The following is a 13,249-nucleotide window of genomic DNA, read 5'->3' as shown; positions in this document are numbered from 1 at the left end:
AACTTACTGGTAGGCCATAGCCTCGTGGTGATACACAGATTGATAAAAATGGGTTAATTTAAGAGCTAGCTAGAAAAATGCCTGAACTATTGACCAAACAATGCTGCAATTAATTTAGTTTCTGTGTGATTATTCAGGTCTGGGAGGCTGGGGAACAAACAAGCAGTTTCTGGCTACAACTTAGCTCAGAGAATTTTTTTTTTAAACAGGTCGATGGGACAAGCTCCCTGCCACTGCCCTTAGTTGCTGGGTCCTGCTTGGCACCTGGCTGTAATTAAGTTAAACTTACTTCAGCTCATGGGTGACTCCTGTGTTCATATACTTGTCCCTGTGGGATTGCTCATTGGATGCTGTCCAGACAGGAAGGAAGATGAACAGCTAACTGCCTTCTGGAATAAGAGTGTGCTCTTTCAAAGGGAACTGAGGCCCAAGAAAGAAATAAGTGGGAAGTAAAGACTGACTAAACCACAGAATGTTCACATTTTAAAAGCTATCGGAGAAATAAAAACATGTTTTTTTATTTTTATTTTTTTTAAAAAGTCAGGACTGTATGAGTAAAGACAATTATACAAAAAGTTTGCTATAATTACTTTTAAATTGACCTTTTTTTCTGTTCATATTCAGTTGGGAGAATATTTAAGATAAATTAATGTGTATCATTAATATAACATTATGGAGATAGGATGTTAATATATGAATGTATTCTATGTAATATATTGATAAATTATATATTAAAAGAGTTACAATGAATTGTAACATACCTACAAAATGACAAATGTGTGTGTATATACACACAAACAAATATATATGTATACAAAACAGAATTCCAGCTCTTACTGGCAAACAGATAAACATGAACTATCAATGATCTCAGTTTACAAAATGAACTTTCAAAGCTGTTCTTCAGTCTTTTGCCAGGACATGGAGTAACTTTGTTTTCAATAAAACCTTTAAAAAAAAACTTTCTGAGATTCCTCCTTGGTCTTTGAATTTAAAGAAATTTCTTGCATCAATTATATAAATTTCTTATTGGTGGCCTTTATGATACTCACTCACTCCGTCTTTCCCAACTTGAATACAAATGGAAATTTGTTCAATCTGAAAGAATGATTTGATGTAAAATTGATGTAGATTAAATGCCATGCTCTATATATTTTATATCAATATAAAACTTATAAAATCCAACACTGCGGGCACTAACTAAATGTAATGCAAAATAGAAAATGATACTGTCATTATGGTTTCAAATTCCACGTATTGACTTTCACCTTAGGCAGATTTATTCAGCATTAAGAATTATCATGGGTTATAACTTGCCTAGAGGCAGCAATAACTTTCTCAGTATTTAATACAAATATACAAAGTCTTACATTTTTACAATGTGAGTTGTGCTGACAGGTTTTTTGTTTGTTTGTTGTTGATTTTTCGAGACAGGGTTTCTCTGTAGCTTTGGAGTCTGTCCTGGAACTAGCTCTTGTAGACCAGGCTGGCCTTGAACTCACAGAGATCCGCCTGCCTCTGCCTCCTGGGATTAAATGCCTGCTGGGATTAAAGGCGTGCGCCACCACCACCCGGCTGTGCTGACAGGGTTTTAACATGGTAGCTTTCTAAGAGATTAAAATTCTAGCAGAGTCAACACCTATGAGAGAGTCCAGTTGGCCAGAATTCTGTTTATAATTTCAGTGTTTTCAGAAAGTCCTCTTTCCTCTGGCCTATCACAATGGATTGACTGTCACATCCACTTTGGAGCTCACCCCAAGCCTCCAACTTCTTAGGAGACAAAAGCTATGAGTGCTTTGAGTCTACAGTGGGATCATCTCAGCACTTATGTCTACATTAACAAGTGTAAAACAAAGATGCCTTCCGGGAATGGGAGAGGAGAGCGCTGTGCTGGTCGAGGTGCCAAGGAAATGGTGTTATTAAGTTTCATTGGACAGAAAAGGCTGCCAGGGAACACTGAAAGCTAAATAGTTCATCCAGTTCCATACTCTTTCACCAGTAATACAAATCTTCATTACTTTCCACGGCTCTGTCTGCCTAAAATGAATTGTCTCGCTGAAGCATCACCCCCTTAAGACTGCAGCATCTGTCTTTCATGGCAATACAAACTTTCATCAATGCTTTAGACTTTTAGCACAGAGTAGCTTCAGGTAGAAGCCCTATCTCATAAATTTGTAACTTACTGAGAAGTTTTAAGTCTAAGACCACCATTTCACTATAAGGAACCTTTATTATTCTTATGCTGAGAACTTGCACAAGACATTTTAAAATCCTTCCCCTTTTTTTTTGCTCTTTCTTAAACCAGAGTGACTACGTTCCCTATATTTGATGCATACTTCCTGCAATATAATATGATGTGGGAATCCCCTCTGTATGCTGTGAATACCATTGGTTAATAAAGAAACTGGCTTGGCCTGATAGGGTAGAACTTAGCTGGGTTGGGAAAACTAAACTGAATGCTGGAAGAAAGGAGGCAGAGACAGAGAGAAGCCATGGAACCACCAGAGACAGACACGCTGAAACTTTGCTAGTAGGCCAGGACTTCATGGTGATGCACAGATGAATGGAGATGGGTTAAATTAAGATGTAAACGTTAGCCAGAAATATGCTTAAGCTATTGGCCAAACAGTATTGGAAATAATACAGTTTCTGAGTGAATATTTCTGGAACGTGGGTGGCCAGAAAACAAACAAGCAGTCTCCTTACAACAATAATGTTTTTGTTCTTCTATGAGGATTTCACACTCAGTGCCTTCTCTTACATTTTCAAACCAAGAATTTGTACTCAATAGAAGTCTAACTTATTAGCATGAGTCTGGAGTGTTTCTTTTTCTTAAGGAGTGGTCGGGACTTTAGATGAAAGTGTGACCTGGATTTGAATCTGTTTTTAGTGATCCTATGTACATATGTTGGATTTTTTCTGTGTTATCATCTTTGTACTGTCAAACATCCAATATTTTTTCTACCAACTCTATGGCTTTCTGGGACATTAATATAAATTATTTTCAAATCCCAATATCTAGGAGAGTTTAATGGCATTTCATCTGGATTTTGATGAAATTTGTCACATTGTTGGATTCTTTATACAGAGAAGTGAGTTTTTGTTTTGCATAATTTATGTCTTTACATTTTGTATAAATTCTAAATAAAACTAAAATGCTTTTATTATGGATACTTGTTCTAAAATATTAATTTATATAGAAAAAAATCACATTCTCTTTTCACTGATCTGCTCAGTCCAATGGCACTGCAAATGGTCAGATCCAAACATAAAAGTAGGTTTTGTTTAAAAAGCATACTTATTACACGTTACCTTTACCTTTCTGTATTTTAGGTTTATTTTATTCATTTATTTTATAAACCAACCAGTTTCCCTTCCCTCCTCTCCAATCCAGTTTCTATTCCCTCTCCTCCTCCCATTCCTTCTACCTTCTCTCTCACCTCACCCCCATCCATTCACAGAGAAGGCAAGGCAAACTGCTCCAAGGAAGGACCAATGCCCTCCCCATTATATTCAGGTTGAGCAAGGTAGCCGTCCAAAGAGAATGGGTTCCAAAAAGTCAGTACAAGCAGCAGGGACAAATCCTGATGCAACCACTACTGGCCCTACAATCTGCCCCAGCTATATACAACTGTCACCCACATTCAAAGGGTCTAGCTTGGTCCTGTACTGGTTCCTTCCCTGTCTGACTGGAGTTGGTGAGCTCCCATTGGCTCAGGTAAGCTGTTTCAGTGGGTGTACCCATCATGGTCTTGACCTCTTTGCTCATATTCTCACTCCTCAGTTGAGAGACTTTTAATGACTGCTTCTATTTCATTTAAATTGTTTATCTGGTTTTGACTTAATTTTGGTATGTGGTACCTATCTAGAAAATTGTCCATTTTTTTTAAGTTTTCCAATTTTTTTGGAGTACAGGTGTTTGAAATATGACCTGATGATTCTCTGGGTTTTCTCAGTGTCTCTTATGTCCTCCTTTTCATTTCTTTTTCTAATTTGGGCATTATCTCTTTTGGTTAGTTTGGATAAGGGTTTGTCTGTCTTAATTTTTCTCAAAGCGCCAACTCTTTGTTACATTGATTCTTTGTATTGTTCTTTTTGCTTCAGCTCTTACTTTAGCCCTAAATTTGATTATTTCCTGCCATCTACTTCTCCTGGGTGTTTGCTTCTTTTTGTTCTAGAGTTCTCAGGTGTGCTGTTAACTCCCTAGTGTGAGACTTCTCCAAGCTCTTTATGTGTAGACATTTAGTGCTATGAACTAAGTACTTACTTCTCTTAGTACTGCTTTCATAGTATCCCATTATTTTGGGTATGTTATACATTCATTTTCATTGGATTCTAGGAAAAAATGCATTTTTCTTTTAGGGATTTGTGTTTTGTCTTTTGGTTTCTTTTCTCTCTGGTGTTCTGCACTAAATGGACAAGGGTTCTGGTGACTGAGTCTTCAAGCACAGTAGGGTGTTCTCTCTGGGATTTGGGGTGCCTAGAGTACCTAGATCCAGCATGGCCTCTCATAAAGGCTGTCTACAACTTCAGAAAAAGGCAAAATATATTGTATAAAAAAGAGCCAATAAGCAATAGAATCATTGTAATAGCCATAACTAATGGAACACTTAAGTCAAGGGATTGGGACTTAGTAAGACCCTATGTTCCCCTTCACCTCTTATTTTACTTTTATTCATTCATTTATTTTATTTATTTATTTTTCTTGAGACAAGGTTTCTCTAGCTTTGGAGCCTGTGCTGGAACTTGCTCTGTAGACCAGGCTGGCCTTGAATTCACAGAGATCCACCTGTCTGCCTCCCGGGTGCTAGGATTAAAGGGGTACATCACCACCACCTGGCTCATTTTAGATTGGGACATTATGAGTCATTTCTAATGAAATGAAAATGACTTTTCCTATTCTTTTCCTCTTGAGAATACAGGGAGAATGTGACTATGAAAACAACAACAAAAATCTTGACATGAACTTGAGAGGGAGGGGGAGAGGAGTGGGGGGAGGGCGGGAGGAGTGGGAGGCTGGGAGGAGGCGGAAATTTTTTTTCTCAATAAAAAAAAATTCAAAAAAAATCTTGACATGACAAAATACTTAAGCACAAAAGTTATAAAAGTATATATATTACAATATACATATTAAATTTTAATTATATATACATGTACAGAATATCAAAATACCATTTCTACTTTGCCAACTATATTTTTGAGATTAAAAATAAAACAGTTCAAACAGTTCTACATAAAAAACATTCTGGTTTTCAATTACTAAAAACAAAATAGTACACATTTTGCTGCCTTAATATATACATCAAAATAAATACTTTTAATCATGGAAAATAGAAATTGCCAACAGTCTCAAATTTCTTAACATTATGACAAATAGTTTACCCTGAATTTTCAGTATCTTTTTTAAAAAAAAAAATAAATTTATTTAACCTTAAAATTAAATCAATGTGCTTTAACACATTAAAAGAAAAATACTTAGTAAAGGACAGGTTGACACCAACTAAAAAACAAAATTTACAGTCATATAGGTATAAAATGTAACCATTTAAAAAACATAAATTTAATATTATGTAAATATATAAAACTCCTAGGTATACTCCATAAAAATTATAAATGTACATTTGCATTCTACTGATTATCAAAAACTCTGATGTAGTTGCTATAAAATGTTAAAGATAGAAGGCATTGTTTTCTTTCTTTTTTTAAAAGTGGTCTCACTATGTAGCTAGAGGCTGGCTTCCAACCCATGGAACCTGGTTTAGCAGGTCAGCATTGTTTTCTTAATGTAATATAAAAATAAGAAACACTTCTATCTCAATCAATAATATCAACATTTGTTAGCAAAAAAATGGATTATACATAGAAAGGTAGACATTATCCTGTATTCAAGTTTCCAAGTTTGATTTCCATTAAAATATTTTTTGGAACTGATAAAATTACATAAGCAAAAGTAAAAAGATGAGGTAAACATCTTTTCCTTTTAAGAAAGCATTTGAAAGTACTCAAACATTCCCATTGCCTAGTTTTTGAAACGATGCTCTATAAGGTCTTCCATAATAATGATGATAATGGTATGTATCTGAACCACATTCCATAGTCTTCTGAGTAGGTAATGTTCGTCTCTGTTATTTTCAAACAATCAGGCCTTTTACTAACCATACTGCTCTATTGTGGGTTTACATGAGGCACCATGCCACAGTAAGAGCAGCTACAATGCCATTCAAAATTGCCATGCTATAGCCCATGTGGAAAGAATGTCCAGTCAGTTTCCTAGAGAAAAAAACAGAAACACAAATCAAATAAATAACATGTAATTTGGTATGATAAACTAGTAAGATCTTACTAAAAATGCTTAAGACATCACAATGAGTTTTCTTGAGGTTTTACAAATTAATGTATAAGATAAAAAAATACCGGGCACTTGTAGGTCTTTTTTTTTTTAAGTTTTGTTTGTTTTTCTTTAGAGACAGAGAGAGATAAAGAGTTTTAAGAAGATGTGTGGTAGGGTACAGGGGAGGATCTGGGAGTTGTTTTTGGGGAGGAGAAAGAAAAAGATCAAAATATACTGCATGAAAAATTTTCAGATAAAAAATTTAAAAAGACTACAGTTATCAAGTAGAAGACATATCTTAGAAATTTTATGAATTTAGGATCCCTTTTAATTGTAAATTTCTATGACTATTTCAGACAGAATAAGAAAATACTTCAAAGTTATATACTTGTGTAGTCTTTTTCCCTACCAATTAAGAGGTTATTTACTAATATCTGTACTTAAAGTGAAACAATGTTATAGGGACAGTTAACTACATAATTTATTTGCAAAAAGTCAATCAAGGAAATTCAATAATAAAAATTACTGAATAAGTTAATTTACTAGTTAAAAATCTTCACATGATGTTCATTTGACTATATAATGAGACAGAATAGGAAATTTAATGACAGAAGCAGATTGTTTCTAAAGTTAGGGTCCAAAATGTGAATTCTATCAGGCTTAAATGTATTTTTCACTACATTTCTGAAATAAAAATGGAAATAAGTGGGAAATGCTGTTCAATAAGAATAAAATGACTGAAAATAGTTATAAAGAAAGGTTCATTATAATAGGACAACTTCCATGTTAGAGTTGCAGAAGAGACAAGCATCTTAGTCTAGTTCAAAACGTTTTCCAACAATACAGACACATACAATGAAGTGCTTATGTGATTCCCACCAGTGGTATGAGTCAAGCTCTAGGGTTAGACATGGGTTTGAGCAACTTTTACAAGGGGTATAAAGATAGAAACGTTGTTTGATCTTTTTGGCCTTTAATTTCTTCTATAAAATTGATAACAAATTTACCCTTATAAAGTTGCTGTGAGGACTACATATCTGTTGCATAACAAATAAATGTTAGTTATATAGCTTGGAAGGAAAAAACTCATTTACTGTACTGGCTGATTTTGTGTGTCAGCTTGACACAAGTTAGAGTCATCAGAGAGGAAGGAGCCTCAGCTGAGGAAATGCCTCCTTGAAATCCAGTTGTAAGGCATTTTCTCTTTAGTGACCATTGGGGGACGGCCCAGCCCTTGGTGGGTGATGCCTTCCTTGGGCTGCTGGCCCTGGGTTCTATAAGAAAACAAGCTAAATAAGCCATGGGAAGTGAACAGCTACCTTCCATGGCCTCTGCATCAGCTCCTGCCTCTAAGGATCCTGGCCTGCTTTAAATTCCTGTTCTGACTTCTTTCAGTGATGAATAGCAATGCTGAAGTGTAAACCAAATAAACCCTTTCCTCCCCAAATAAATTTTTAGTCACAGTGTTTTGTCACAGCAATAGAAACCTAGCTAAGATTCTTACTTACAGAAGATTTTTTTTTCTAACTTTACTTCTTCCTTCCTTTTAAGCAAACACCTAAACCTAAAGCACCTCAGCCTAGATATCATATAAATAAGCCCAGGAGGTAGACTAGAGTACACTGGAGTCATTAGCCTATAAACATATATGTGATTTTGCTTAGCATTCTGGTCCTGCTTGTTCAATATTACTTTTCTCATTAAAATATACTACAGAGCTAGTGGCATGGACTGCCACCAAGCCTGACAACTCAAATTCAAATCAGTCCTACATGAAGCAGGGAGAGAACAGGTTTCTCCAAGTTGTCTGTGGACCTACAATTACATACACATAATGCAGGCATACACACAAATGAAATATAATAAGATTTACTAATGAGCATATATTTCCACTGAAATTTTATACTGAAAGTAATTTCTAGTAAAACATTTCTATTAATGTTTAATAATAATGTGTAAAGTAAATATAGAATTATCTTTGTTATTTTCCACAAATGGAAAACATTTAAAATTCAGTAACTGGCAATTTAAGGGACTGTATTCTTACTTCTGAACCAGAAATCAGGGCACTGAATATTTATGCTATTTGAGCTTTGGCTGGAGTAACTACAGGAAGTACAAATTCCTACTTCAAAGACTTAAAATTTAAAAGAAAACACTGAATAACATTTCAATTATAATAGGTCTTTTATATCCCCACACCATCCTTTCATGTTATTGATCTTCAGATCAAAATATCTGGTGGGAGGGAAATGTCTCTATTTGACAAACAGACATTTTTCTCTTATCATCATTCCTTAAACAATATAGCATTTAAATTTCAACATGCATTCTACATGACCTAAAGTTGATTTAAACTATGAAGGAGAACATGCTTTGTGCAGCACCTAGAATTAGCAGACTCAAGAAGAAAGTAAAAGTATCAACCATTATCGCTGGTAATTTGATTGACAGGAATTGCTGATAAACAGTACTTTATGGGAAAATGCCATTTCTCTCACTTGAGTTACTAGCCAAATAAACTATCCTTTACTAATAGGGAGTCACATTATTGGAGGTGCAGCCTTGGAGGAAGTCTGTCACTGGTGGTGGGCTTTGAGGCTTCAGAAGCTCAAGCCAGGCCCAGTGTCACTGTCTTCCTGCTACCTGCTATCCAGATCAGAACTCTCAGTTACTTTTCCAGCACCATATCTGTGTGCCACATTGCTTCCCACCATGATAACTGATCAAACCTCTGATCTGAAAGCCAGCCCAAATTAAATGCTTTCCTTTGTAAGTTAGAGAGGTCATGGTGTTTCTTCACAACATAGAAACCTGACTAAGACAACTGCTGAACATACAAAAGGGGGTTCGAATGGTGTCTCTCAGTATTCTTGGTGCTGTCTGCACTATTTTAAACAACTCACAAATAACACAATAGCAGCACGAAAGTATAACAGCAAACAAGTGCAAAGCAAGCAATCAGCTATGAAACCATGTCATAAAAAAAAGAAAACCAAGAATGGATGCTGACATAATTTCTTACAGGACTTTGTTTCATCTATACATATCTTTCACTCAGGAGTAATGGAATATATTTTATAAGGCACACGTGTATTTTAGCCCTGGTCTTCTAGAAGCCACATCTGCTACCACCAATATAGTTGTTAATATATTCATTGCAAGTGATGGCTCCAAACCATCCCTAGTTAATGAATCTTCATGACAGCAGATATCAAAGCCAAGCCCATGATCTATTTCTTTTGTCAGTAGCTTTTCTCTACTACTGCAATTAGCCATCTGACATCTGTTTCATTAGTTCATGATAATAATGAATCTGATTCAACAAGAGGAAGCTTTCCAAAATCTGTATGAAAGATAAGAGTTAATTCATTGTAATCAATGTTACAGCTAGTGTACTTGGAAAAGAAACTTCTAATTTAAATATTACATCAACTTTTCTTGATCTACAAGGTTTACATTAATGCCCAAGATAATCCATAGCATGTTCCTACAATGCTGTACTACTCTACTGTAGTAATAGGAGCAGCGGGGCTGCATCCCCAGCACTCTGGGTTGCCTGCTAGCTTATGCCCCGAAATAACAACACACAAATTGTATTCATTTAAGCACTGCTTGGCCCATTTCTATCTAGCCTCTTCTAGGCTAACTCTCGCACCTGGACTAGCCCATCTCTAATAATCTGCTGTAGCCCACAAGGTGGCTTACCAGGGAGATTCTAGCCTACGTCCATCCTGGGTCGGAGCTTCATCGCGTGTGCCTCAGAGAGCAGAGCTCTCGCCTCTGCCCGCAAGAGTGGAGCATCGTGTCTCTCTGAGGCCTCAGCCCCCGAGAGGAGAGCTGTCGAGTCTCTGAGCTCACTTCCTCTTCCTCCCAGCATTCTGTTCTGTTTACTCCTCCCACCTATGTTTTAACCTATCAGGGCAAGCAGCTTCTTTATTTAATTAACCAATGACCTTCCTCCATCACTCTACTCAACCTGTATTTTCTTTTTCTTTTTCTTTTTTTCGAGACAGGGTTTCTCTGTGGCTTTGGAGCCTGTCCTGGAACTAGCTCTGTAGACCAGGCGGGTCTCAAACTCACAGAGATCCGCCTGCCTCTGCCTCCCAAGTGTTGGGATTAAAGGCGTGCGGCACCATCACCCGGCAACCTGTATTTTCTTAACTACAGTGTAAAGAGCAATGAGAAGCTACAGAATAATGCTAGTAACACATTTAAAACAAACAAGGTTTCAAGGCAATATAAAAAGTACCACAACAAAGTAATACCAACCCTAAAATCCAAAATTCCCCAGTAAATTTATTTTCAGTATTTTATTTTTTTCTACTGGATCCTATAACAAAAAGTAAAATAACACTGATCCACAAATTCCATGAAAATTCAACTGTCTCAGCATCTACTTATATACAGAATGTTTTCTAAAAGTAAAGCATGTAAAAACATCACATGATTACAAAAATTATCAAAATAGTAAGTGGTTAAAAAAACAAACACAACCTTATAAAAACCTATTCTTTTCAAACTCCCAATTGTGTAGATTATAAGTAACATCCAGGGCGTACTTTAAAAATAAGAGGCATGTACGCTAAATTTAATAAAATTTAAAATGTACTTTCTGAAATTAAATCCTCACCAACTCAACATCTGATAGAGGACTGATTTGCAAAATAAAGAACTCAAGAAGCTAAACATCACAATACCAAATAATCCAATTTAAAAATGGGGGGGGGTACAGAATTTCAGCCAATTCTCAATACTTAACCATTTAGTTATGTATGTGAACTCTCCTTTCTTAATTCGGGAATATAGCATTATATAGAATATTGTTCAATTTAATTTTAGGCCTTTTTAACATTACCTTTTCTTTTTTTTTCTTTTTTTCTTTTTTTTTTTTTGGTAAGCCAAGTGATCTACCTTTCAGCAGTTGTCTGGTTTTGATTCTTGAAACTGTGATTTTTACTATAATTTTTATCCAACTGTTGTTAAGTATTTTGTTTCCTGGAATTTTGTTTTGAAACAAAAGTAAAGGCTGTGTTAAATGATAAAGAAAAATGGGGTACAGATTTAAACAGAGAATTCTCAACAGAAGAATTTCAAATGACCAAAGACACTTTAGGAATTGCTCAACATCTTTAGCCGCCAGGGAAATGCAAAACAAAACAACTCTGAGATATTATCTTATACCTGTTAGAATGGCTAAGATCAAAAACATTAATGACAGCTTATGCTGGAGAGGATGTGGAGTAAGGGGAACACTCCTGCATTGCTGGTGGAAGTGCAAACTTGTACTCTGAAAATCAGTATGGCAGTTTTTCAGAATACTGTGAATCAATCTACCTCAAGACCCAGCAATAGCACTCTTGGGCATATACCCAAAGGATGCACACTCATACACAAGGACATTTGCTTAACTATGTCCACAGCATTATTTGTAACAACCAAAACCTGGAAACAACCTAGATGCCCCTCAATCAAAAAATGGTGGTACATTTACCCAATGGAGTATTACTCAGCAGAAAAAAAAATGACACCCCGAAATTTGCAGGGAAATGGATGTAACTAGAAAAAACAAAACAAAACCATCCTGAGTGAGGTAAACCAGAACCAGAAAGACAAACATAATATGTACTCACTCATCAGTGGATATTAGATGTAAAGCAAAGAATAACTAGCCAAGAAGTCCACAACCCCAGAGAAGCTAGGTAACAAGCAGGACCCAAGAGAGAAATACATGGATCCCCCTGGGAAGGTGAAATAGACATGCTTTCCTCCGTAAATTGGGAGGGGGCGGGGACAGGGGAGGGTGGCAAAGGAGGGAAGAAGGGAGAAGGGAAAAGGAAAAAACATGAGGGAATGGGTGGTTGAATTGGAGGAAGGAAAGAGGAGGAGGAGAACAAGGAAAGATATCTTGATAGAGGGAACCATTATGGAGTTAGTGAGAAACCTGGCACTAGGGAAATTCCCAGGATTCCACAAAGATGACCAGCTAAGACCCTAAGCAATAGTGGAGAAGGTGCCTGAACTGGCCTGCATTATTATGGGAAATAAATATATTCATATTCAAGATGCATCTGAGGCACAAATTTGAGTCAGGTTATAAGAAGATAATATGTTTTCTTGGTTTAGATAACTCCAAATAGCTTCAAAATTTGAGGGATGGCATTAGCACAAACTTAAAAGCAATCTACGAACATTTAAAATAAGCCTCGCTTTTTCTAAAAAAACAAATTTATTCATTTATTTTATATCCCAGCCACAGTTTCCCCTCCCTCCTTTCCCCCCAGTCTCCCCAACCACCCACCTCTGTTCAAACTGCAAGAAGACTAAGCATCTCCCCATTTACTAAGGCTGGGCAACGCTACTCAGTATAAGGAGTAGAGTCACAAAAGCCAGTAAAAAGAGTTGAAGACAATCCCTGTCCCCACTGTAATTCTTTTTCTTTTTAACAAATGTACATATTGTAAACAAAGATATTCAAGGTTATTAAACAGCATAAGAAAGAGATAATTTTTAGCATCAGGATCTCTAGTTCCAGACTCCCCTAGAATTTACTATGTAACCCAGGTTAACTTTGAACTCTCATTGGCAGGCCTCCTGCCTTAGCCTTGCAAATAGGCTAATTGTTAGTTGTGAAACTCAAGTTGAGCTATTATTACAAAAGGTGACTAAAGATTTATTTCTAAGAGTTGAAGTAATCTCCACACTTGCAATGCTTTTGACTACAGCATGTCATTTCTTCAGTGTTACTCAACAGAAGAAGAAATCTATTTAAAATCACTTTCTTAACAATGGCAATGGGTTTTTGATCCTACTGCACGTGCTGGCTTTGGGGGGGCCTGGGCAGTTTGGATGCTCAACTTACTGAACCTGGATGGAGGTGGGCGGTCCTTGGACTTCCCACAGGTCAGGGAGCCCTGA

General features: G+C 36.3%; 1 protein-coding gene across 1 annotated transcript in view; it reads right to left on the bottom strand.

Moving 5' to 3' along the window:
• Nucleotides 1-5,223: 5,223 nt before the first annotated feature.
• The window catches only part of Arl6ip6 (ADP ribosylation factor like GTPase 6 interacting protein 6), a 29,430-nt gene continuing 21,404 nt past the window's right edge, over nt 5,224-13,249 (bottom strand). Inside the window, exon 4 of the mRNA XM_005346414.2 lies at nt 5,224-6,270. Within this exon, the coding sequence (XP_005346471.1) occupies nt 6,177-6,270 (94 nt within the window). The 3' untranslated portion in view covers nt 5,224-6,176. The remainder of the gene's footprint in view (nt 6,271-13,249) is intronic.

Source organism: Microtus ochrogaster, chromosome 4, assembly GCF_000317375.1.
Source record: "Microtus ochrogaster isolate Prairie Vole_2 chromosome 4, MicOch1.0, whole genome shotgun sequence".
Classification (NCBI taxonomy): Eukaryota; Metazoa; Chordata; class Mammalia; order Rodentia; family Cricetidae; genus Microtus; species Microtus ochrogaster.
Note: the sequence above shows the minus strand (reverse complement) of the source record. Positions and strands in the feature narration are given on the sequence as shown.